We start from the raw sequence: 25,695 nt of genomic DNA, 5'->3' as shown, positions 1-25,695 counted from the left end.
TGTGCTGGTTGGTCTGTGAGAGCCACCTCCTGCTGCTGGGGTGGTGACTGTGGCCCCCATCCTTCAGTTGCCACCCAAGGGGTGGCACAAGGTGACTCATGCTCGGTGGCAGCCAGGCTGGGTATGTGACCCCAGTGGCCATCGCTTGTGGCCTTGGTAAACATGAATCATGGCAGGAGAGGTGCTGTAAAAAAGTTCCAACTGCTTAGAGCTACTTGAAATGAGCCTGTAGGATAACCTTCATTTCTGCCTCATTTAAGTGTCTAGGTCCTTTCATGCTAGTTGTCTTTAATTTGTGGTTTTTTTTCCTGAGTGTTCTGTTACTTCTACTGGGGAAAGGGCTTCCACTTTCTTCCTCCAGCTTCACCTCTCCCTCCTGAATTTCTCACCCGTGATTCCTGCTGAAAGTTGACCTGGCCATTAATTTTGCAAAAATGAATACAAAAGTGTTCTGGGCAGCACAAAATGTTTGAGGGGAAATGAAAAGACAAAACTGCTCTGCTACTGCATGAATGATTCGATTTGTAATGAAATCTCTTTTGAATTTTAACTAGTACCTAAAACCCCTTTGTCAGCTTGCAGGTAAATGTGCTCATTTCTAAGGGTTGCTGAAAATGTTTTGCGCAATTAACATAATGTATTTCTTTTCCTTTCCAAAATGTTTTCCCTCCATGGTTCAGAAAGGCCTCACTCCAAAGTCTCCTGAAGCAGTGAACAGGCTGCGTTGGGCTTCAGTGATTTTTGGATCGGATTGGAAATGAAGGCTTTGCTTGATAAGTTCAGACACAATGGGAGCCCTATAAAATCATCTCCTGACACAGATTTGGATTTGTTTCATGTCTTCTGTGTAACACATTCATATTTTCAGTGCTGTGACTGCCCGAAGAGCGATAAGACTCTCCAAAGCCTTCCCTTAGCCTGGTTTCTACGCATCGCAGGAAGGTCTGTCTCCAGGGGGGGTGCCCTGGCACATGAGGCACGATGGCAACACCAGCAGAGACGGGGGCTTCCCTTCCTCCAGCTCCCGTTTCCACCCCGTTTACTCTAAAATTAGGTGCTTCCCCACCCCGCTCCTTGGAGACTCTTCCACAGCACGTAGTGAGGCTGGTCAGCTTTCCTTGACGATGATGAAGGAGGTAGTACCTGTCGTTTGGTATGTTTGGTGCCACAGAGAGCGAGCTTCACAGTTAAAGTTCTCTGATGACCCTTGACACATCACCACCAGGTGTGGCTTTCAGAAAATTATTACCTTTATCACACGCGTGCACAGTCACTCTGTCTATATATACACACACATTTTCTGTTTACATAGGCAACATGTTTACACTTTAAATTTCAAATGAAAGCTGATTGCTGCTGCAATCCTGTTCCATCCCAGCAGTGACCAGCATGATGCTAATTGAGCCGTAGCACGGTATTTAACTTGGGGCAAAACACACAACCCATGAGAGCACAGCAGAGCAGGTACACCATCTCTGGGCATATCAGTGATAAGAGGACAAATCCCTTTTTTGTTGCATGACCCTTGAGGTCAGTTTCACTACACCCTTACTCTTGTTTCAGTGTACCTGAGGTGCTGCTCTGCTCAGCTGCCACAACAGGCAGGAGCTCTGGTGAAAGAGAGCTCATGCATTAACATCACATGTGGCCACACAAAACCTGCATGCTGGAGCTAAGGATGGAGTGATTATGGCTGAGATGCTGAACCCAGAGCCACCTACATCTGGATGAAACTTCCCCATGCTGCTGAAAGTGATGACAGCCCAACTGGAGGGGTTGAATGTTTGGGACCCCCCTGCACTCTTAAGTTGATGATTAGAGTGCAGCCTTTGAGGTCATGATCCTAAATGCCAAGGAGGATGCTGGGTGGTCTGAGTTATTGGTGAGGCCACAGGAGTAGATCTATCTGTCTCCTGCCCTTGGTTGGTAGGTGGTTAAATGTCCAACTGCAGCTCCAGAAAAACTGTCTCTTGGGAAGGCAGGTCTGTCTGTTAGCAACCCACTGTCTGTGTATTGCAGGGTGAGCTCCCTCCCAGGTGGCCTCCACAAAGCTCAAAAAAGCTTAAGGACCTTTATAAAGCCCTCAAAATGGCTTTTAAAAGATCAAAACTGTAAGCCTGATGCCAATAGTATGTTCATCAGGGAGGGGCCCATTTTGTTTGGTGTCTTGATTGATGTGAAAAATAGCCATCTAAGATAAAGCTACCTGAGACCAGGGGATTTGACTTTTTAAAACTAGGCAAACGGAGGGAAAAAAATCAAAACCACAAAGGCTTTACTCTTTAAGTGAAATAAAAGGGGAGAAGGGATCTGCTTTCTGTCGCACGGCAAAAAGCAGCTCTTTTGGCATTGCATGGCATTTCGAGTAACTCCACAACCGTGCCCTTTGTGTTTTCCAGTCCAGGCTGGGGTTGTTATTAGACAAATATTGAGCCTGTGGCCCTGCTGTGACCCTACGCTGTCCCTCTGGAGACCCCACTGAGGGACCCCGAGACCCGCTGGCCGGGCGGCGCGGGGCTGCCGGAGAAAGGCTGCCTTCATCTCGCCCGGGCAGAGCTGCAGCACCAACAATGAGCCCACTGATGGGGCTCCTCCGAACGGCGCCTCGTCAGCAGCCATCATCATCTGGTCCTTAATAATAAGATTATTACAAAATAATGCTCTGACTTCCACATGCCAGAGGCATGAAATAGGATATGCTTTCTGCTTCTCTCCTCTGCCCGGGAAGGGGGGAGGGAAGGACAAGGGAGATGGCTTTATCCCTTGTCTCTCCATGTTCGCTCCCTCCTCGGCTAACGGGATGGGGTGGCCGGCACAGCCCAGCTTGCTTTGGTGATGAAGTGTGCATTGGGGGGGCCCTTCTGCTCCCCCCGACCCCGACAGCTGGAAGGGGAGTAGCTGAGTGTAACCACAGGACTGAGTAAGAGCAGCATAGGTGCAAGCCAGAAGCAACTCATCAAATGAACACGGCAGCTTTGACAGGGGAAGGATGTGCTGTGGGTTCAGAGGTGGGGGTGTAGCCTGAGAAGCCGTTTTATTTTGTTGTGTCAATATACCTTGATGGAGAACTGAATGATGACTCCTGTTATTTAAGCACTATAGCAGGGGCTGGGAGGGGATGACCTTCCTTTCCCACATCAAGTTCTCAGCCCTGCATGGGGGACGTGCTGCTTTTGCAGCCTGATGGGCAGCTGGCAATAGTGACTTCACTTCTGCCTTACCGAGAGAAATTCTCATTTCCCAACAGAAAGGGCTGAATTTCATCAGCCTTTCTCCTTTTCCATGGTAGCACTGATGGAGAAAGCAGAGTTGGCCCACGGTGGTGGCTGGTGTGGGAGGAGACAGTGGAGCAAGAGCGGGTGGGAGGCCAGGGAGGCCCACAGCCAGCTCAGCTGGGCAAAATGGATGGTTTAGGCCCACCTAGCAGAAATGCCTTATAATTTTTAATACCTCTTTTTTTGGCTTGAAGCAGCTGGATTTCAGAAGATGGCAGGAGTCTTGTCTCAGTAGCTGACAGGGGTCAGAATTGTAGGGGTTGGACGGGACCTTCAGAGATGATCTAGTCCACCCCCCCTGCCGAAGCAGGTTTACCTAGAGAAGGTTGGACAGCAACGCGTTCTGGTGGGTTTTGAATCTTCCCAGAGAAGGAGACTCCACCACCTCTCTGGGCAGTCTGTACCAGTGCTCTGTCACCCTCAAAGTAAAGAAGTTTTTCCTCATGTTTAGATTTTAACTTCTTGTGTTACAACTCATGTCAGTTGTCCCTTTTCCTGTCACCAGGCACCCCTGAGAAGAGTCTGGCCCCGTCCTCTTGGCACCCGCCCTTTAGATATTTATTGGTAAGATCCCCTCTCACTCTTCTCCAGGCTAAACAGACCCAGGTCTCTCAGCCTTTCCTCATAAAAGAGGTGCTCTTCTCCCTGGGATGTGGGCCCAATCTTTGTTGGTTTTGAATAGAAAAACTCTGTGTTGGGAAACTCTCTCCTGTTACTCACCTTTTGGTGTTTTTTCCCTTGGACAAGTTATATTCTACTGAGTACCTCCAAAAAAACAGGTCTGAGAAAGCATTTCTTTAGGGGGATACTTTACAATTTACATACAGCCATGCATTTTCATCAGCTCTTCTTCTGGGCTATCGCTGCTTCTTGATGCTAGATGTAATAGTGGCCCAGCCAGCCTTATTTCCCAGGATGAAAGGCTGCCTACTCTGACCTCCGTGGCAGCTAAGCCTTTGGTTTTAGGAGGAGCCAAATTTCTCTCTGGAGCCTTTGCTTTAGCAGCTGAAGTGGGAGAAAGTCTATAAAGCCACTTTTCCCCCCGGCATTTGTTATTTCAAGGGGTGTGAATCAAGTTCCCGTGTCTCTGCGTTACCCCAGGCTCGTGCAGCGCTGCTGAGTGAGTCCTTGCCCTCCCAGCCCTCTCTTTGCTGTATAGCTCTGCCCTCTCCCCCGGCTGCAGGAAAATCATTAATCTCCCATTGTTTCCCTGTCCTTCCCCCGGCTGCCTTCGGTGAGGAAAAACCAGCCAGAAACGGCGCAGAAGTTTTCCACCTCTCTGGCGACCGATCCTCCATCCAGGGCTTGCAAATGAGTTTTTATGGATTTGCAGCTCTCCGGGTACAGCAGGTTTCAAAGGTTCTCACTCGTTTTGGGGTGGCGGGGGTGGTGTGAGCTGGCATGCCCCATCTGTTATTGGTCTCAACAAGCCCTATGCTGCCACAACACGGCTCCTGCTTGTCACGGACCTGACGCTGAGGTTGTGACCGAGCTAGAAAGCGCTGGGACCAAACCACCTGGGGGTTGTTTCGGGGTGGAAAAGGGTTTCCTTTCTCTGGTCTGCACCAGTTCTGACCTTAAAAGAAAAGGTTTTGCTGTGCCCGGTGCAAGACAGGACAGTTGGCCGGGACGCTTCGCCGGCGTGGTGCCCGCAGCCATGCCAAAGCACAGCCCTGCCATCATCGCCTGACGGGACCACCAGCCCACCGAGGGGAGAAACTCACCCCTTCCCCACGGAGAGAGAAGGTCTGCTGGAAAGGAGAGCGCTGGCTGAGAGGTAAACCCGAGTAACGCCTTCCCCAGAGCCACTTACGGCACCGGGATTTACCCTGCCCCAGCCCGGTGGGTTTTTAACCCAGTGCAATATTGCTGGGAAACGGGGGGTAGCGTGAGTGGTTTCTCAGTTAACTGTTCTTTTGCCAAAGCAAAAAAAATATGGGGGGAAGGGGCGTTGTCGGAGGCATGGCTGGCAGCAGGTGCCTTTGGGCATCCCAAGGAATGGGATGAGGGGTGAAAGCTCTGCCTCCCTCGCAGTGGGGCTGGGAAGGGTTTCCTGGCTGGAAGGAGGTTTCTCGTTATATTTTTCATTTTTCTCTCATTCCACATCACAGTGAAAGCAAGCCTTTGGTGTTTTTCGTTGATTGATTATTGAGGAAAAGTAGAAGAACCCTGGTTTTGGATGGTTTGAAGCAGTTTTAACTAAGATATTTCCAAATATTTCATTTGAGTTTTGTTCTTTTAATTCTAAGGTTTTAAAATTTTGAAGGGAAGTTAACTGCAGGTGTAGAAGTGCAAACTTCTTTAAATTACAGTCTCGTCACACTTTTCAGTCTAAAGAATTTAAGATGGGATGTTTTGATGATCTTTTAAACTTTTTGAAAATCAGAGTAGGGATTTTTTTTTTAATTTCTTGCATTACTAGTGGAGGAGTCTTGCAGCTTTTCTGTCTTTTAATGTTTTGATGATCTTTTAAACTTTTTGAAAGTCTTTTAAATTTTTGAAAATCAGAGCAGGGATTTTTTTTAATTTCTTGCATTACTAGTGGGGGAGTCTTGCAGCTTTTCTGTCTTTTTCCTGTGAAAAATATAGTTTGCTGAAAAATGTCTAACAAACTCTAGAGATTATATCCTTACTTAACCCACTGGAGCTGGCATATGGTATGGTTTGTTTTAACAGCTACTGGTTATCATTTATTGTATTTTCAACACCTTGAATCATTTAGTGAATGGGTACAGAGAGTAAGACAAGGGAAACTCACAAGACAATTGAGCAAATACACACAAGTTACTACAGTCCTCCTGTTAAACAAAAGTTTAATATCTTGTAAAGTGTTTCTCTCACATTTAAGATAAATCTTTTATACATTGTAAGGAAAATTATTAGAATCCACATTAAAAAAAGTGTTGCAAGAGAAGATTTGTGGAGAGAGAGGGGATTAAAGACAATTGACTTCCCATCCCTATTAGGAAGTAGTAGTAAGGATATGAAGGGATTTTGTTTTGTTATTTATAAAATGTAGGCTTATTACAAAATTAAATGCATGCCAGAAATGTATCTACTTACATGTTTTTTCTCTGGGAAATTATAATTATTGTGTATGTGCATGCAAATCAGTTAAGTATGTGCAAGAACAACTACAGACAATTTGTATGTTCAGGTTACTCAATGTAAATAATAATAAGCGTATAGACAGAAGGAACTCTTATGAAATGCATGATATTACATGTATCTTGTTTCAAAAACATTCCTGTATGGGGAGAAAATGCTTTTTAAATCTTAAAGCTTGCTTAGATTTAAATAAAAGAGTCCTCCCCATCCCCATATATCACACACCAGATGTGTGTGCAATGTTGTGTTCACACTACCAACGAAAGAGATAAAAACCAGTCATGCCTCTTTCACCCATCTAATTGCAAGGTGAAATTAATTGTTTTCCTTCTCTGTATTGTGGAAGACAAAGAGAAATCGAGTCCTTCACAGGCTCAGCATCCAAGACCCAAATAAAGGGTCTGAAGCATCTTTGGCCCAGCAGAAGACAGAGCAGGGTATTTGCTCATCATCTGTCCTAGGGTGCCAGTGGCTCCCCTTTTTCCCTGTGCTATAGCATCCATCAGGGTGCTGGTGGCAAGGGAAACTCACAAGACAATTGAACAAATACACACAAGTTACTACAGTCCTCCTGTTAAACAAAAGTTTAATATCTTGTAAAGTGTTTCTCTCACATTTAAGATAAATCTTTTATACATTGTAAGGAAAATTATTAGAATCCACATTAAAAAAAGTGTTGCAAGAGAAGATTTGTGGAGAGAGAGGGGATTAAAGACAATTGACTTCCCATCCCTATTAGGAAGTAGTAGTAAGGATATGAAGGGATTTTGTTTTGTTATTTATAAAATGTAGGCTTATTACAAAATTAAATGCATGCCAGAAATGTATCTACTTACATGTTTTTTCTCTGGGAAATTATAATTATTGTGTATGTGCATGCAAATCAGTTAAGTATGTGCAAGAACAACTACAGACAATTTGTATGTTCAGGTTACTCAATGTAAATAATAATAAGCATATAGATGGAACTCTTATGAAATGCATGATATTACATGTATCTTGTTTCAAAAACATTCCTGTATGGGGAGAAAATGCTTTTTAAATCTTAAAGCTTGCTTAGATTTAAATAAAAGAGTCCTCCCCATCCCCATATATCACACACCAGATGTGTGTGCAATGTTGTGTTCACACTACCAACGAAAGAGATAAAAACCAGTCATGCCTCTTTCACCCATCTAATTGCAAGGTGAAATTAATTGTTTTTCTTCTCTGTATTGTGGAAGACAAAGAGAAATCGAGTCCTTCACAGGCTCAGCATCCAAAACCCAAATAAAGGGTCTGAAGCATCTTTGGCCCAGCAGAAGACAGAGCAGGGTATTTGCTCATCATCTGTCCTAGGGTGCCAGTGGCTCCCCTTTTTCCCTGTGCTATAGCATCCATCAGGGTGCTGGTGGGATACAACCTCATGTGGGTCCAAGGAGGCTTTTAGGAGGTGAAGAAACCCTTTTGAAGAACATGATGGGCAGCATCGTGTTATCTTCCAGCACATTGACTCGGTGATCTCAATGTTCCCACAGCTCTCAGCACCTTCTGGCACCTCCCTGGGTGAGGAAGACTGCACCACTGCCACCAAGGGCAGTTCACCAATGGCACCTCCCTGGGTGAGGAAGACTGCACCGCTGCCACCAAGGGCCCCACGGACACCCAGTTCAGAGGAGGCAAAATGGCCTCAGTTTTCCGGAGCGAGGAGATGAGCCTGATGCAGCTCTTCCTGCAGGTGGAGGCTGCCTACTGCTGCGTGGCTGAGCTGGGGGAGCTGGGTCTGGTCCAGTTCAGAGATGTGAGTAGTGCCCAGCTGGCATGCTGAGCTGGGGGAGAAGTGCCCTAGGGTGTGCTTGTCCTTCCTTCAAAGGACCTGGGGGAGGTCCACCTGCGGGGTGGTCAAAAAGCCCATGGAGAGAGTGGGACTTTCCCAAAGCTGATCTGAAAGCCAATCACCACACTGAGACCCAGCCTTTTCCTGAGTCCCCATCCAGTGCTCTGCACACTCTATGCACAACTTTGGGACGATTCCCTCCACCACCAGAAAACTGGGGGGTCTCTCCATGAGAGTACATGGCTCCTGGCTGTCACAACAAGGCTGGCTGGAAATCGGGGTCTCTCCATGAGAGTACATGGCTCCTGCTGTCACAGCAAGGTTGGCTGGAAATGATCCTGGTAAGGCCATGATGTCCTTGGCCATAAGGAAAGCCACGATATTGCCCTGCCTCTAGGAGTCCGTAAGATGCAGAGGTGTGTTGGTCATTTGCACCGGAGGCGTTCATTCTCTGCTGATGCTAAAAACGAGCACGGCAGTGTGCGGCCTCCAGCCCCAGGCTTGTTTTCCCTCCTGTTTTTAGCTGAATGTGAATGTGAACAGCTTCCAGAGGAAGTTTGTGAATGAAGTGAGAAGGTGCGAATCCTTGGAGAGGATCCTGCGTAAGTAAACGCTTGTCAAATGCAATCGGCTTCCCGCCAACTGGTGGTGTGGGATTTATTTCTTTGTTAAGTGCTCTCACACTGTGGAGCAGAATTAGTGGCAAAATGGTGATGTTTTCATCTGAGCCCCTGGAAATGTTTTGCATGCATCAGCTAATTACTGCTTCGCCCCATATGGGCAATAAATCGTTGCTCCCGTTTTGAAAATGGTTAACTGAACTGAAAGGAGGTTAATTAGCTCATATAACATCACACGGTAAATGTGGGCCTGGGCAGGAGACTAATCCAGATAACCTGACTCTTACCCCCATGCACCAGCCATTGGCATATGCTTCGTGGGGCCAAGGGCTTCATCGGGGGGACAAACCCTTAAAACCTGAGCAGCAAAGCTTGTGGCACCTGGTGTCCCATGGACGTGTGTTCTGTGAGCTCTGCACTCCCACCACCATGACAGCAGTGCCCACCATAGCCCTGTGACAGCACTTGACATTACTAGAGTGGAGGAGAGAAGCCTGAGTTTGCTGTCTGTCTTGTTCACTGCCCCACGCAAGGAAGTGCCATGCCAATAGTGAGGGCTGAGGGCTGTCCAGGGGAAGGTGGTGGAAGTGGCCACCCCAGCTTCAAGAGAGGTCACTGAGAAAGGAGGCTGCTAGGTGTTCAATTCTTGATGGTTGTGTATATGCACTGGGTGAGACACTGGAACAGGCTACCAAGAGAATCTGTGAATGCCTCACCCCTGGAAGTGTTCAAGGCCAGGCTGGATGGGGCTTTGAGCAACCTGGTCTAGTGGGAGGTGTCCCCGCCCATGGCAGGGGGTTGGAACTAGGTGATCTTTAAGGTCCCTTCCAACTCTAACCATCCTATGATTCCGTGATGGCTCTAGTATATCATTGCCCCCTGTCATACCTTGGTGCCAGATGTCCTGGCAGGGGTTTTACTAGCAGCTGGTGACCAGGATGACGCAGTAGGGATGACCCTGTACCAAGATATCTGTGTCCTTTCCTTGCAGGTTTTCTGGAAAAAGAGATGGAAGACAATGTTGAGATAGTCAAACTAGAAAAGTACCCAGAGACCCCCCTGCCTCGGGAGATGATTGATATGGAGGTACAGAATTTGGAGACAACCAAGAAGAGAGGGAAGGGGATGTGCACTGGGGTATCTGGGTAACATGCTTGCTAAAGCCCTCCCCTGCAAAGAAGGACCCAGTAACTGAGGCTGGCACAGCTCTCCCTGCCTGTGGAGGTGTTCCCAAAGTTGTGGTCTCAGCAGTTAGGTTAAGGCTGGTCTTGTTGCATGTTCCTAAAGGAGTCCAGTCTTTTTACCACCCACTATGAAAGCTCTGATCCAACATACCACTCCCATAGAACCCACTCATCATCATCCTGTAGGTGAGAATAAGGCTTCTGGTCATTAACCAGGAGAGCTGATGTTAGAACAGGCTTTGCTGCGTAACAACCCCAGGGCTGTCTGTCCTGGTGGGAGTATGGTTGTAACAGAGTAATATTGTGGCCTGACACAAGTATTTGTGCCTTGCTTTTGGATGTGCAGGGATTGCTTTATTCTAACCCAGCTGGAGCTAAGTTTACCTGCTGGGTCATTTGTAAACGTTGCACCTGTAGGTGACTAGGAAGGAAAATCATGTTTCCCAAGGGCTTCAGCTTCAAGACAAGGTGGTTCTGTGGTGTGTTCCTGGGCCAGCACCCTCACCTAATTTTTGGTCTATGGCTAATGAAACTAAGCTGGTGGCCTTGCTGTAGGCTCCTTTTGTAGTCAATAGCCTGCCAGCCAGTGCACCTGGGGTCTGGGACGTCCTTTGGGGAACCGCAGAGGCTGAGGCACCTACCTCAGGCACCCACTTACCTGCCTGTGCTTCAGTCACATGAATTCTGTTTCTAATGCCAAAAAAGGGCAAAGCACCCAATGGGAAAATGAGGTGTTAACATTGATGAATATCTTCCACCAAACTCAGAGTTAATTAATGCATTCATTGAATATTCCTATATTCCCCCTTAAAAAAAACCCAACCATCTCCAGTATGAGATTTGGTATCAGCTTGGTAAAGGGCCATGGGTCTGCTTCAGAGCTTTTCTGGATGTGCTTGGGCCCTAAACAGATGGTGCTGGAGAAACTTGAAGCTGAGCTGCTGGAAGCCAACCAGAACCAGCAAACGCTGAAGCAGAACTTCCTCGAGCTGACAGAGCTTAAACATCTGCTGAAGAAAACCCAGGACTTCTTTGAGGTGAGATGTGGAAGGTTCCTAAAAATACTGACATTTTCATTTGGTATATGTTGCTGTTATTGATTTTTAATCAAAACCCAGCAGTCTTTTCCACAAGCCAGTAAGATATTGTCATGATTTCAGCTGGGATGGAGTTGACTTTCTTACTAGCAGCTGGTATAGTGCTGTGTTTTGGATTTGGGATGGGAAATAGTGTCGATAGCGCACTGGTGGTTTTAGTTGCTGATCAGCAATCAAAGCCTCTTCTGCTCCTCACACCGCCCCACCAGTGAGGGCTGGGGGTGCACAAGGAGTTGTGAGGGGACATAGATGGGACAGCTGACCCCTGCTGACCCAAAGGATATTCCATACCATGTGACACCATGCTCAGTATATAAAGCTGTGGCAAGAAGAAGGAAGGGGGGGACATTTGGAGTGACGGTGTTTGTCTTCTCAAGTAACCGTTACACACGATGAAGCCATCTCTCCTGGGGATGGCTGAACACCTGCCTGCCCACAGGAAGCAGTGAATGAATTCCTTGGTTTGCTTTGCCTTTGTCTCAACCCATGAGTTTTCCTCACTGTTACTGTTCTGATCTTATCCCCGTCCCAGCTGAGGGCAGTGAGTGAGTGGCTGCGTGGTTCTAGCTGCTGGTTGGGGTTAAACCACGACAGATATGTTTGCAAAAGCACCTCAATCACTTTGGAGCCTGCATCGCTCCGCGAGCCAATGGGTCTCAAGAACTTGGTTCCCAGACCTCTTTTGAAAATGGCATTTATGCTTTTCAGTTGCTGAAATATAGTTTACCTTCCCCCCCCCACCCCTTTTGATTTAAATGTCTGTGGAAAGCTCCCTTTGTGGGGAAAAACATGTTAGGAGAAAAACGTGAAAATAGTTTTCAAACTGGCAAGGCTGAATATTTTTTAAAACTAATGTTTTCCAGGCAGAGACCAATCTGCCAGATGATTTCTTCAGCGAAGACACATCTGGACTGCTGGAGCTGAGAAGCACTCCTGCTGCTGCAGCTGCCAAGCTGGGGTGTGTATTGATGATGGTCCCAGCTTGGCCAGCCAGGCTTCCCACCTGCACTGCTTTGCTGTGACACTGCCACACTTCCTTCAGCTTCTTAGCAGAAGTTGCTCACCAGCCTATTCACCATAGCTATGCAATGGAGGAGAAAGAGGGACTGTCCTCTGAAGTTATCATCAAAACTACAGTCAGGTTGTGGGTCAGTGGGACAAATGGACTTCTACTTCCAGTCTACCAGTACCAGTGAGCCTTTAGTAGGTATTGATTGAAAATTGTTGTCTTACAACATCTCACCTGTGGCTTCTGGTCTCAGGCAGCTGCCTACCAGCCTGGTCCTCAGGGATAGATGTCTAACCACAGCAAAAAGCTGTGGAATTTCTTGCAGTGGGCATTGTCTGCAATAGAAAGGGGGGACTAAGGTTAAGAGTTAGGGGAGCAGAATCATGACTGAGCATAATGTTGATGGTAATTCAGCAGCCAGCATAGACTCAAACAACTTTGCCCTGTGTTTACACCAGCTAGGTCTGGTTAAACTGGCTGATGGCATTCTCCCAGACTGGTGTTTTTAGCTGCTTATGCTTGTATTTTAAAGTCCTGTTGACTTTTGTATGAGGAAAGCGTATGCCTGCACAGGGCTTGCTTGGTGGGTGTATACCAGTGTGTCGTGGTGCGCTTCAAAGGTGCAGTCTGATGCTTTCTGGGAAAAGGAAAACAGGAGGGACTAAAGATAAAACAACACTGCAAAAATGCTACCTACTACCTCTGTCATTTAGGCACAATCTGTTCATGAGACCTTAGGCACCTTTCTGTTCCTTTGTTTCTAGCCAGAATTGTCTCTTCTCCTTTTTGTGTTGAACTGGGGAGGACTTACAATGTTTTAAAGAAAGAACAACAGGATAAAGCTGGTAGATTAAGGTTTGAGCAAGGAGATCTTTCCTAGAACTGCCTGCAGCAGCAGCATAGCCCTGGTTATCACAGACTAGAAAATAAGAGATTGTGAAATCACGTGTGTTACAGGTCCTAAAAGACTAATAGGCTTGAAATTATTTACCTTTTAACTCTGCTCAGATTCACAGCAGGGGTAATAAAGAGGGAAAGGATGATACCCTTTGAGCGTTTACTGTGGCGAGCCTGCAGGGGAAACATCTACCTGAGGTACACCGAAATGGACACCCCCCTGGAGGACCCCGTGACGGTAGGCACCAACCTGTTTCTGCTTCATGCTGCTCCTCATGCATGCCTGCAACCTGCAGAAACCTGCAGCTTGTAGAAGAAAGGCGGGAAAGTCTGAGGATGGGAGAAGTTTTTTTGACATCACTTTCCCTTTTTGCCATTATCGAGTTGGCTTCTTTGTCCCCCCGGTTAAGCTGCCTGTGAGTCCTAGCAGGGTGGCCGTGTTACGGGGACCACGGGGGAGGTGGGCTGGGATGTCTTCGCCTGGGGCTGGCCACAGAGGGTTGATCCCCCTTGTTGTCTCTGGGATGAGCCCTGTGCCCTGGTGGACCTCCTGTCCTCTGCCTCTCGGCTCCACATTGCTCCTTACGCCATAACCCAGAGATGCCACCTGTACCTGGTCCATGAGGCAGTACCTAGGGAAAATGTTGCTGCTGGAAAACTGGGGCTGGAGGAAAAGAACAACTCAATAGCTGCTGAAAAAAATCCACCACCTTTTCCACACTGAACTCTTACCTCTGGGTGCTTTAAATTCTGCTTGAATTGCGTTGCAGAGAGAAGAGGTGAAGAAGAATGTGTTCATTATCTTCTATCAAGGAGAGCAGCTTAAACAAAAAATCAAGAAGATTTGTGATGGGTAAGACAGGCTGGTGGGCAAGCCACAGTGACTCCTGTGGAGATGTTTACCTGTCAGGCTGGGCTGGCTGAATTTGGAGCTGGAGATGAGATCTCCATGCCCTGGCTGTCATCTCTGCCGCTGAGCTCCCTTCCGCTCCTCAGCTCTGCTGGTCCTAATCATGAAAGATATCCATCACCATGGCACCTGGAAATCGAGGTCCTAAATTTTCTGAGGTGACTCAAAGATTTTAGGAGCTTCAGTTGCTAGGATTTTAACTTGAGACACCTTAAAGGGGACTGGGTTTTAAGAAATACTCATAATTTCCCCTGAAAATCAGAGGCCCTGATGTGGGCACTCAGAACATGGCAATCCCAGAGCTGCTGTCAAGCCTTCCTGCATTCCAGTGTAAAAAGATGATGCTGTAGTTTATTCAACCCTTCCCCGAGGCCTTTGGGCAGTATCGGTGTAATCAGAGATAGAGCCCAGAAGAGAAATGAAAGCTTCGTACGGCCTGACTTGTTTCCACCCTGTTAAGCATCTTGAAAAGATAATTCAGGTCGAATATTTTGTTACTCTTTCATAACACTGATGACCGATGGGCTTTGTTGCCGTGTAAATCAGGTTTGATGAGGAGATCTGTCTGCTGTCACCCAATCCATTTCAGGTACAGCCCCTCGGCAAAGCAAGGTCGCAGGGAGGGGGTGAGCAATTGCTCTTACCCGATATGTGCACTCAGGGCAGGTCTTTCCTTTAATCAGAATAAAAGCAGGAAGGTCAGTTCATCCAGCCAGGAGAACTGACTTCAGCCCCATGAAGCGACAGACCCCTGGGGATAATTAGCAATTCCTGCACTAGAAATGAGGGCCTCCAAGGATGCCTTCTGTAGGTAATGGAGGGCAATGCTCATCCGGAGAGCAATTCAGCCCTCCGGAGGTGGGCACCTCTCTCTATAAAGCAGCCCTGGGAGCATGGACAGCTGGGGGAAGACTCACAGGTGTCAGTCACTGATTTCTAGTCCTGAACCTCAGACATGGAGGGAGTTTTGCCATCACCACCATGCAGGGTCAGTCTGCTGCTGCCGGTGATCTTTGAGCTTTGGGCAAGTCTCCCCCTCTCTTACTGGATTACAACATCCTGCTTATGTCCTATTTCTTTGCCAGCTTTTTAGATGCTGTTCAATACCCTTCTCCCCTTCTGCTCTCATGGGCAGTTGCTGGTGGTGAACATTTTCCATTGCATTTGCCCCTGTGCTGATGGCCTTGCAAGTTGCCATTTAGAGTTGGCTGGGGCTGCCCGCAGAGTGCTGCAGGTGTTTCATCTTGGAGGAGATTATTGGTTTGTGGGTGGGTGTGATGTGGTGGTGTGTTGTGGGTTTTTTGTTGTTTTTTTTTTTAATGTTGGACTCGATGATCTCAGGGGTCCTGTCCAACCATGCTGATTCTGTTATTCTGTGATTTTTAATTATTTTTTTTTCCCCTGCAACATTTTAAATCCCAGACATTCAAAACCCCAACATTCTTTTTGTGGAATGGGACTAAAAAAACCAGGCAAAACAGGCTGTCTGTCAGCATTTCTGTTATTGATTGAACCCAGAATCTTCTAAACTGGAAGCATGACCTTCTGCAGCAGGGTGCAGCTGGGAGTGTACTAGGAGCCGATGCTGTCCGTGGGGCCAGCCGGGCAGCACTGGAAGTGTGAGTGGATCCCTGCAGGGTGGGCCATGAAGTGCAAAGTTGTTATGAGCTTTGTTGTGTGCATGTATATGGTGTTAGGTTCACAGAAAGGAACTTAGACTGGTTTTGTTCAGCCTCTTGTAACTGAAGAAAAGCATACCTACCTAAGACAAATTAACAGGATGTCTTTTGCAGCGCGAGCGCACTGGTTTTGTTTATTGGCAGCTAATCAGGCTAAACTTGAAATTGTCCTTTCCATCTTCTCCCCTTTCAAATTTTTTGCTTTTTAACATGCATGTGTATACGGATGTTTTGCTGAGTGGCAGTTTTTTAAATGTATAAAACCCATGACTCTTCTTTAGTGCTCCGTGGAACATCAGCCATCCCTGGTACACAGGTCAAAACAGTTTGGTCTGGTCCATCTTTAAGGCAGGGTCAACTGTACCTGAAGCAGATGGCAGTGGCGTTCCAACCCCAGCAGGACATTTCTGCTCAGCACTAAGTCATCATTCATGACAAGTAAATATCCTGCAAAAATCGTGGGACTGCTATAAGCCCGTCTCCTGCAAGGCAGGCTAAGATTTGTTTGCAGAGCAGTGTGCCTCAGGTTACGCTTGTAGTCCCTGCTTGACTCTAATTGGTAACATTAGTCTGCCAATTTCATGAGCATTAAGTCCATGCACAAATTTATTAGTGAAAGGTGTAGAGGGAGCAGGGAGGAGGAAAATGTAAGAATTTTTCTTTTCCTCCTTTTTCTTGCAGCTGCCTCAGTGCTAATGTGAATACTAAACTGGGTTTATCAATGTAAGGATTCCCTGCTGAATTCTCCTGGAGCTTTCAGAGATGTCTGTGCCATTAGGGCAAAGCTGATACTCAGTATGCAAAATGGCTGTTAAAAGATCAAAGCAACACTGCTGCAATAACGTTATTGGAAACGGGGGAACTGTACGGCATGGAGGAATAAGCTTTCAAGTTTGATTAAAAATCCTTATTAAAGATGAACTAAGAGCTGTGAAGAATAAGAAGATGGAAATAATTAGGTAGGGTGAATAACCTTTGGAAACGAATACCAGGTGTTGAGTGAGGAGAGATTCAATTCTGGAAAGGGAAGTTTAGCTGAAGAGCGTGTGCTGTCATTACACACAGCTCTGGGCTGATCTCTAGGAAACTGCTGTGTGTTTGGTTCAATTTGCAATTGTCCTCACTTGTGTGTGTGTGCTGGAACTGATTTTGGAGAGCAGGTGGTGGTATATTCTGTGCTCAGACAAAGCCAGAACACGATGCTTATCTGTACACAGAGCATGCACGTTTTTGTCTCTTAAACAGGGATAGACCCCTATGACCCTGTTACATCTTCTTTTAATTCATCTCACGTGCAGAAAGGCAGCCCCTCAGCAGCCCTAACTCAGCGTAACACCGCTGCAGGATGGTGGCAGTGTGCTGCCTTCCGTGGTGGGCAGAAGATCTCCACTCTGTAAAGACGGGTCATCTCTTTCTGCAGACCTGTTGGGGCAATATTGAAGGATGACATTTATAATGCCCTTGAAGTGGCAGGGCTGGCACAAGGACTAGACACCACTGAACAAACTGAGTAGGAAAAAATGGAGGGATCCTGGCTATTTTGGTTACTGCAGCACCTCAGCTGAGTTAAAGCTTGTAGGCGCAGAGCCTTGCAGCAGCGCGCCTTGTGATGTGCAAGGTCCCAGTGGGAACTCCTTGTACCTGCTCTTTGTGCATGAAGTATACTCTGGGACTTTTTTTGCAGGCAGGACAGGTAGCTGTACGCTTTTTCAGAGAGACACACAATATATTTCTTTCTAACTGGCTGTATTGGGTTCATATCGTGGCTTTACAACACCACAGCGGAGAAGGTCATGTCGCATGCTATAGATGAAGCAGTCTGCAACACCTGCATGACCTTCGCTCACATGTTAGAACCCCACATTAGTCCTTATTATACCACATTAAACAAAGCATGTGAATCTCCCATACACGGCCTTGGGGGTAAGCCTATAAAAGCATTTACTCTGGCCTGTCCACACATGAGCCGACATAACAGGTCCCACTCTCAGGTATTTAAAAAGCTTCACCCATCCTTCCCTTGCTCCCAAGCTGTCTAACCAAACAGGTGGACCAGAAGCCAAGAGCCGGCTGTATGGTCATCCTCCTTTTGTTTTATCCCGGAAATACAGTGGATTGTTGTTCTTTTTTGTTTTTTTCAGGGTTATTTTCTTGCACAGCCTGCACGCACGAAGGGTGTTTGCTCGCAGTGCAGCTCAGCTGATGGCTTCCCCCAGTGCCTAGGAGAGGGTAGTGCAGAGACAGGGACATGCTATTTTTCCAGCCTCAGTGCAAGAGGGACATCTGTTGGCTACTGTGTTAAAGGGGCTGCATTTACCACCATGGTTTGGGGGCTTTTTTTGTGGTTCTTTGCAGTTCAAGCAGCTTGTGGGCATGAGGGAGGTGCCTACATATTAGCACTGACCACTGTATAGTATCATGTCCCTTGTTTCACCTGAGACAGGGCATGTTTTTTCAGCTAGAGTAGGCGAAGGGATCTCTTTTCTCACGAAGAGATAAACGTACCTATTTGGATCTTTCTGGGAGACCAGACACAAGTTTGTAGTATGCAAGAAGAGTATACTAATGGGTGAGGAATAAAGTTTGGTTTCCCCACCTTTGAGCTGAGAAGAGTCCAGAGGAAGAAAAATTCAGTCAAATAAATGGTGTTTCTCCCTTCTCTCTTACTGAGGCTAGATTTCGTGCCACAGTCTACCCCTGTCCAGAGTCTGCCACTGAGCGCCGAGAAATGCTTGATGGAGTCAACACAAGGATCGAGGATTTAAACACAGTAAGTGGCAGCAGCTTTACTGGGGTCTGAACCCTACAAGTGGGACCTACCTAGATATTTGTCCTGTCTGAAAGCCTGTGACTATGGCCAGATCCCAGGCTTGTTTTGGGAGCTGGCTGTGCAGAGCTGGAGAGAAGTACCAGCCCAGGAGAGGTCTGCCCATCAGTTGCAGAGGCCAGTGCTTATGCTCTGACTGTTTACACCCCTCAGGAGCTTCTGGGGTACAGCATAAGGTTCCCACATAAGGGACTCAAAAACTATTTGCTGCTGTTGGCCATGCAGAGGTCAGAGGTTTAGACCTTATGATATGGGGCTACAGGGTGGGACCTATGGTCATCAGCGGCTACAGCTGTTGTAACCAAATTGCACATTATCCCAAATGGTTTTCATCTAGCTCTTACAGGTTTCCCTCAGCAGCTCACAAAGTTGTACAGTCACAACTGTAGTTCAACTATACTAGGCTCAGAAAGGACTTTTAAGATTTCTTTTCTATTTAAATTAGGTTTTATTTACTGAGGAAATCTTGGGACACTTGTCACACTAGCAGTGGAAAGCCAAGACTGCTGTTGTAGAAGTACAAGCCTCCAACCCCTTTACTCCAACATTTAACACAGGGCTGAAAATTACAAGTTGAGTTGCTATGGATGCTTAGTAGCTTCTGGAGTGACTCCTGCCTGTGACCTTTGTATTGTCACACATGATGGTCAATAGGCCCCGAGGCAGGAATCCTGCTGTCACCCCCTCTGTGAATGTCTGTGACTGTCAAGCTTGCATGCAAGTCTGCTTCCAAACTGACTTTCACTCCTGAGCATTGTGGACAGCTAGACTTCTTCAAAGCTTATAGGCCACACAGGTTATATTCCTAACATGTTATCTCCCTAAAATGTTACCTTCTCCATCGCTTATTTATGTAGGAGCACTGTGGTGGCCACGTGATGCATGAAGGTCCCACCAGGGCCATGAGCTGTAGGTCTAGCAGTGCAGGCACACCCATGGATGTGATGTGTCCCAGGTTTGTGGCACAGAGCTGCCTACAGGAGATGGCAGGGTGGGAGTGCATGGTGAGACGTGACCAGTCTTAAGCAACTGGGTAAGAAGCCAGTCCCACAGCTCAGTAACTCCCGGTGGTCTCCTCTACACTTACAGAAGCTTGGGGCCATGCAGGGAGAGTCCTTAGCCAACAGCATTGTACACCTGGTGTCAAGTGTTCCTGTGTCCAGACATGCACACACTGCCCTCCAGGGTGCCTCATATTCATACAAACTGATCCCTTTCTGCAACCCTCTTCCACCTGCCTTCCTCAAATGGTTTCTGGGTAGATCATGCCACCCGTGCCTTCCTATCTTGAGCGCTACCTGTGCTGTTCTTACAGGTGATAACCCAAACTGAATCCCACCGCCAGCGACTGCTGCGTGAGGCAGCAGCCAACTTGTGGTCCTGGGGGATCAAGGTGAAGAAAATCAAGGCCATCTACCACATCCTGAATTGCTGTAACATTGACGTCACTCAGCAGTGCGTTATTGCAGAGATCTGGTTCCCAGTGGCGGATGCTGGCCGGATAAAAAAAGCCCTCCATCAGGGAATGGTAAGAAACCAACATTTTGGGTCCCTGAAGCTCTCTCCCAAACTGCAATGTTTATATGTTGAGCATATGTTCGCACTTCTGTCTGTCACTGTAATGCTGGGCTGCCTTTTCTGTTTTAATTAAAGTTGAGGTTGTCGCATGGTCGCTTGGCCTCGGGGGGTTTAAGGTCAGCATTAAATCTTAGCAGATTTGTGATCGACCCACATGTCAGCAGTACTGGCAGCTTTCCCTGAGCAAATCAATAGAACAGAAAATGGAAAAATATGGATATTAGAAAAAAGGTTGAGATATAACTTGCTTGAGCCCAGCTTTCCTGTTGCTGCCTGTGCATGTTTGGACATAGACCATGGCACTGTGGGACCAGTTCTTCTCTGCTAGCCTCCCTGACTGTGTCTGTCCTTGCCACCGGGTTTGCAGGAGCGCAGTGGATCTACTATCGCCCCAATCCTTACTGCCATACACACTAGGATGGCACCACCCACCTTCAACAGGACCAACAAGTTCACAGCTGGATTTCAGAATATCGTGGATGCATACGGTGTGGGCAACTACAGGGAGATGAACCCAGGTGAGAAACACTCAGCTACCTGCACCTGGATTGCTAGAGCCAAAGTAAAGCCTTTGAGCTCCATCACTATCCTAAAACATGCACTTATTGCTTACCGAGAAGCTGAACCATGTTTTCTGCTGGTAAAAACTGATACTGTTTGGTGCATAAGCATGGATTTTCTCAGGCAAAGATTTTGGCCGTTGGTCTTTGGTGGTTGACTCTGGCATGAATAATGAACTATACAGGATGGGAAACACGCGGTGAGATAGCAGTTCTGAGGAAAAGACCTAGGCACTCATGCCAAATATAAGTTGAGCTCATCGTGCTGAGGCAAAAAAAGGCCAAAAAGATATAAGAAAAGAGTGAAACAATGGTAGAGTATCTCAAAGGGACCACTGAAAATGAACCTAGAAATGAGTGCCCATGAGAAAGAGCTTAGATTGTTGAGGCTGAGAAGACTGAGAAACATAATAGTAAATTTCAAGTACATTATTCTGTTGCAAAACAGAATGCAATTGCCTACGCATAGTGTTTGCTATGCTGAGACAAGAAATTAAGGCTAAAATTGCAAGGAAGATGTAGGCTATACAATGGGACAATCTTTCTGATGGTAAAGCTGATTTTGCACTAGATCTGACTGCTGGTAAGCAGGGAAGAGATCATGGAGGCCTTTAAGAGCAGCAGCTGTGAGGAATGGTCCAGTGGGGTGGGCTGCTTCTCTGCTGAGACCTTTTTGTTTAGGAGGAGCTCAGCTTCTTGTCTTTTCCTTCCTGCAGCTCCATACACTATCATTACCTTCCCCTTCTTGTTTGCGGTCATGTTTGGGGATTGTGGCCATGGAGCTGTCATGTTGGGCTTTGCACTGTGGATGGTCATTAATGAGAAGAGTCTTCTGGCCCAGAAAAGCACTAATGAGGTGAGTACCAGGGAGCTGGTGCGTCCTATCAGCATAGGAAAAGCCTCATCATCCCCATTTGTTAAAGAGGGCATCCAGCCTCCCAAAGGTGGAGTGGGGATCCTTCAAAGGTGCTTGTGTGGCAGAGATTTGGCAAGTAATTCTGCCTACTTCTACACAGAGGTGTGGATGGGCCCAAGGGACCCGGAATTTCCTATGAATTGCATATACATAGATTAATACAATCATGTCTCCTGTTGACTGAGGGCCACTGTTTGATGGGACTGCGGGTACTTTGGTCACTGGCATTGCCTTTTCTCCCCGCAGATCTGGAACACCTTTTTCAGCGGGCGCTACCTGATCTTGCTCATGGGCATATTCTCCATGTACACTGGCTTCATCTACAACGACTGCTTCTCCAAATCATTCAACATCTTTGGCTCTTCCTGGCATATCATCCCCATGTTTAAAAACAGCACTTGGAAGTAAGTGGCTAAATGTGGGAAACAAGTGAAAACACATCGAATGGAGCAGGTAGGTTTTAAAAGAAAGACACAGTGACTGCCTGTGTGGGGAAGGGAAGAACTCCCTCCTGTGGATGCAGTCATGAATGAATCAGAGATTTTTGTCTGACGCACAGAGATGAACTCACAATTGAAATGGAAATGTAGAGTCCTCGGGAACACGCCTGTTGGTTCAGGCACTGAAAAATCTGCAGGTGTCTAGGACTGATGTATTACCATTGTGATGGAGACCGTCATTGAGTGGGGCATGTTTACACACGCACACGTGTGTGCATGCATGTGCACACAAGCCCAGGATAACGGTTCACAGAAAAACTGGAGTCGGTGACTGATATCACACGGCAGCCCATCTCACATAAATATATGCCATAGGCTTATGCAGTGAGATTAAGGTGCAAAGGTCATTTCCCTTTTCTCTTGTAGTAAGGATGTGCTTCTGGACAATACGGTGCTGCAGTTGGATCCGGCAGTCCCAGGAGTCTACTCTGGAAATCCATACCCATTTGGAATAGATCCGGTAATTAAATTAAATTGCTCTAAGATAATTTGTATTTCGATCCTTTTTCTATGTATTGGGCACGTCAGTAGCTCCCTGCTCTCTCTTCTGAAGCCATGCTTTTCACTTCTTGCTCTTTGCCTGTTCTTTACATAGACATTGTGATTCTTTTCCTTGGCAATCAAGGATATATATTGCTGACATTTTTGCACAGGCAGCAGCAAAATGGTTATCAGGAAGGAACTTTGATTTTGCTGGAGACTGGTCTTGTGCTGCAGTCTCTACTCTGTCACCAGACTTCTGGACTCAGTTTCCTTACTTGAGTAAGGAAACCCATTAACCCATTCCAGAGCTAATTTGCAAATTGGAAGGCAAAGTCCTGAGTTCCATGCAGTTTATCTATTGTTTGGAGTGTGAAGTAAAAGCCAGTATTAGTTAACTTATCCACATTTTCCTCTCTGTTTCCTATTTCCCTTTTCTTGCCATTCTTTCTTTATCACGTATTGAAATGTAGTTGTTAACACCAAGCTTTCCTGTTTCAATCTTCATATCAGCCAATTAACCTCTGTCCTGCTGGATGCACTCTCATTTCAGTTGATCCCACAAAGAAACACTGGCTTCCCCTGGCTTGCAGATAGGTTGACCTTGTAGTAAATTTTTCACAAACTCAGTTCTAAAGCTCTGCCCAGGATGTAGGCAGTCCAGTTCAGGAAGTCATGACAGGGGAAGCTGAATTTTCTATACATTGCCCTAACGCATCCCAAATTGAAGTTAACCCAGGTTGGCCCCTCTTCCACCCTGGCTGTTGCCTGCTTGAGAGGCTGGGAGGGAGGAATGGCTGAAGAAGTGCTGGCAGGGAAGGGGAAAGCACCAGCCCTGGTGTGGTCCTCTCTGTGGAAATTATCCCTCTCATCTGCCTAGAAGGATGGATGGATTTTTGCATTTTGCAAGTCCTGGCAAGATGGCTGAGGTACATCTTGGAAAAGAAAGAGTCACCCTGAGCTGAGGAGGCTGGGCAGTCTCTTCCATAGCCATAGAAGAGGTAAAGCATGCCAGACAAAGGCACATAAGCAAGTGTTCTGCCTTCCAAATAATCCTGATTTCCTTCTTTTCTGTTCAGGAGTATACTTAGTGTCTGAAAAAGAGGTACCTACTTACCACCTTTGGGTCAGAAGAATTTGGGATCTTTTAGATCTTGGGACCTTTTAGAAGAAAGGAGAAGGAAACCTGGAGCTTTGTAATGTAATAAAGGCAGGACTGAGGAGAGGCATGTGGGTACTGTCCTAACACAGCTGAAAAGTTACTGCAGAGAGGCAGGCAATAATCTGATCTCCATGGCCAAAGAGCTGGAATGAGCTGGTTTTTTGTTCAAAGAAAATGTTTGAATGTGCTGTGCCCTCGGTACTTCTTCTGGTAAAGGCAGAACAAATTTGCGTAGCAGCAGGAGGGATTTTCTCGTGGCTTTCCACCTCTGCTAAAGGAGGTGACTCAGCCTAAGGGCAAGGAATGACACTGAAAACATCTAGGTTCTGTTACCAGCCATTGCTTCAGTTTCTGGAAGTCTAAAGGGAAGTGACTTCATCATTTCAAATCCTTGTTATTTCTTCTGTTAAACAAGGATAATACTTTATACCTTTTGGACAAGAAGCTTGGCAGAATGAGAAGTATTACAAGGAACATCTAGATTTCTGTCGCTTGTTCTCTTCTTACTAGAACTGGAAGGAGTAAATTGATGGCGTCAAAAAAACAACTTCCACAAATCTGTTATTGAGCAAACACCTGAAAACCTTGTTCTTCTGTCTTTCTCTGTTCCTTTCCCGAAAGATCTGGAATGTTGCATCAAACAAGCTGACTTTCCTGAACTCCTACAAAATGAAGATGTCAGTTGTCATAGGGATTGTGCACATGATTTTTGGGGTGATACTCAGTCTCTTCAACCACATGTAAGTTTGTTTCACAAAACCCATTGCCGGTACTTCTTCTGGTAAAGGCAGAACAAATTTGCGTAGCAGCAGGAGGGATTTTCTCGTGGCTTTCCACCTCTGCTAAAGGAGGTGACTCAGCCTAAGGGCAAGGAATGACACTGAAAACATCTAGGTTCTGTTACCAGCCATTGCTTCAGTTTCTGGAAGTCTAAAGGGAAGTGACTTCATCATTTCAAATCCTTGTTATTTCTTCTGTTAAACAAGGATAATACTTTATACCTTTTGGACAAGAAGCTTGGCAGAATGAGAAGTATTACAAGGAACATCTAGATTTCTGTCGCTTGTTCTCTTCTTACTAGAACTGGAAGGATTAAATTGATGGCGTCAAAAAAACAACTTCCACAAATCTGTTATTGAGCAAACACCTGAAAACCTTGTTCTTCTGTCTTTCTCTGTTCCTTTCCCGAAAGATCTGGAATGTTGCATCAAACAAGCTGACTTTCCTGAACTCCTACAAAATGAAGATGTCAGTTGTCATAGGGATTGTGCACATGATTTTTGGGGTGATACTCAGTCTCTTCAACCACATGTAAGTTTGTTTCAAACATATAAGTTTGTTTCACAAAACCCGCTGTGGCAGCACACAAATCCTCATTTCAAAACTAGTGTCTTTTATTCAGAGAAAGCCTCTTATCTGGAACCAATGACTTGAATTTTGCCTTTTCCCCAGTGCGAGTAGAAATGCCTCATACGCTGACTGACTCACACCACTGTCGGTACAGAGTGCTGAGTCCAGAGGCCTGAAGGATGGCCATCACATTGCAGATATCCTCTGGGATAAACTCTTTTTTTTATTTTATTTTGCTTTTTGTCTAATACCTACTGTATTAATTGCAGTTATCTTTTCTGATTCTTTCCAGCTACTTCAAGAAATACATAAACATTATCCTTCAGTTCATTCCAGAGATGATTTTTATTATCTCTCTTTTTGGCTACCTGGTCTTCATGATTATTTTCAAATGGTGTCATTTTGATGTCCACTCATCCCAGAGTGCACCAAGCATCCTCATCCACTTCATCAATATGTTTCTGTTCAATTACAGTGACACTTCAAATGCTCCATTATATCTACATCAGGTATGGATCAAGCATCTTGAATCCCCTGTAGCTGGTTTTGGATTTGCAGTAGGTGTTGTGGAGAGTGGGCATAAAGGTGGGAAACAGGCTCAGAATCTCAATCACAAGCATCAGTTACATAAGAGAAGTTTGTTCTTCTGGTAATCATGTTGGCCTTGTAGAGATGTAGGACAGAGAAGCTACCAATCAGTGATGCAGAGAAAACCTCATTTTTAGTG

The 25,695-nt window shown here is 46.3% G+C and overlaps 1 protein-coding gene across 1 annotated transcript in view; it reads left to right on the top strand.

Moving 5' to 3' along the window:
- The first annotated feature begins 8,001 nt into the window (after positions 1-8,001).
- ATP6V0A4 (ATPase, H+ transporting, lysosomal V0 subunit a4) overlaps positions 8,002-25,695 on the top strand; it is a 25,362-nt gene continuing 7,668 nt past the window's right edge. Inside the window, exons 1-15 of the mRNA XM_014937279.1 lie at positions 8,002-8,163; positions 8,723-8,801; positions 9,811-9,905; positions 10,915-11,040; positions 11,964-12,058; positions 13,118-13,244; positions 13,777-13,859; positions 18,272-18,365; positions 19,738-19,950; positions 20,368-20,518; positions 21,277-21,416; positions 21,723-21,880; positions 22,343-22,436; positions 24,240-24,358; positions 25,261-25,477. Coding sequence (XP_014792765.1) covers positions 8,047-8,163; positions 8,723-8,801; positions 9,811-9,905; positions 10,915-11,040; positions 11,964-12,058; positions 13,118-13,244; positions 13,777-13,859; positions 18,272-18,365; positions 19,738-19,950; positions 20,368-20,518; positions 21,277-21,416; positions 21,723-21,880; positions 22,343-22,436; positions 24,240-24,358; positions 25,261-25,477 — 1,908 coding nt within the window. The 5' untranslated portion in view covers positions 8,002-8,046. The remainder of the gene's footprint in view (positions 8,164-8,722; positions 8,802-9,810; positions 9,906-10,914; positions 11,041-11,963; positions 12,059-13,117; positions 13,245-13,776; positions 13,860-18,271; positions 18,366-19,737; positions 19,951-20,367; positions 20,519-21,276; positions 21,417-21,722; positions 21,881-22,342; positions 22,437-24,239; positions 24,359-25,260; positions 25,478-25,695) is intronic.

Source organism: Calidris pugnax, unplaced genomic scaffold (assembly GCF_001431845.1).
Source record: "Calidris pugnax isolate Ruff unplaced genomic scaffold, ASM143184v1 scaffold1, whole genome shotgun sequence".
NCBI lineage: Eukaryota > Metazoa > Chordata > Aves > Charadriiformes > Scolopacidae > Calidris > Calidris pugnax.
Note: the sequence above shows the minus strand (reverse complement) of the source record. Positions and strands in the feature narration are given on the sequence as shown.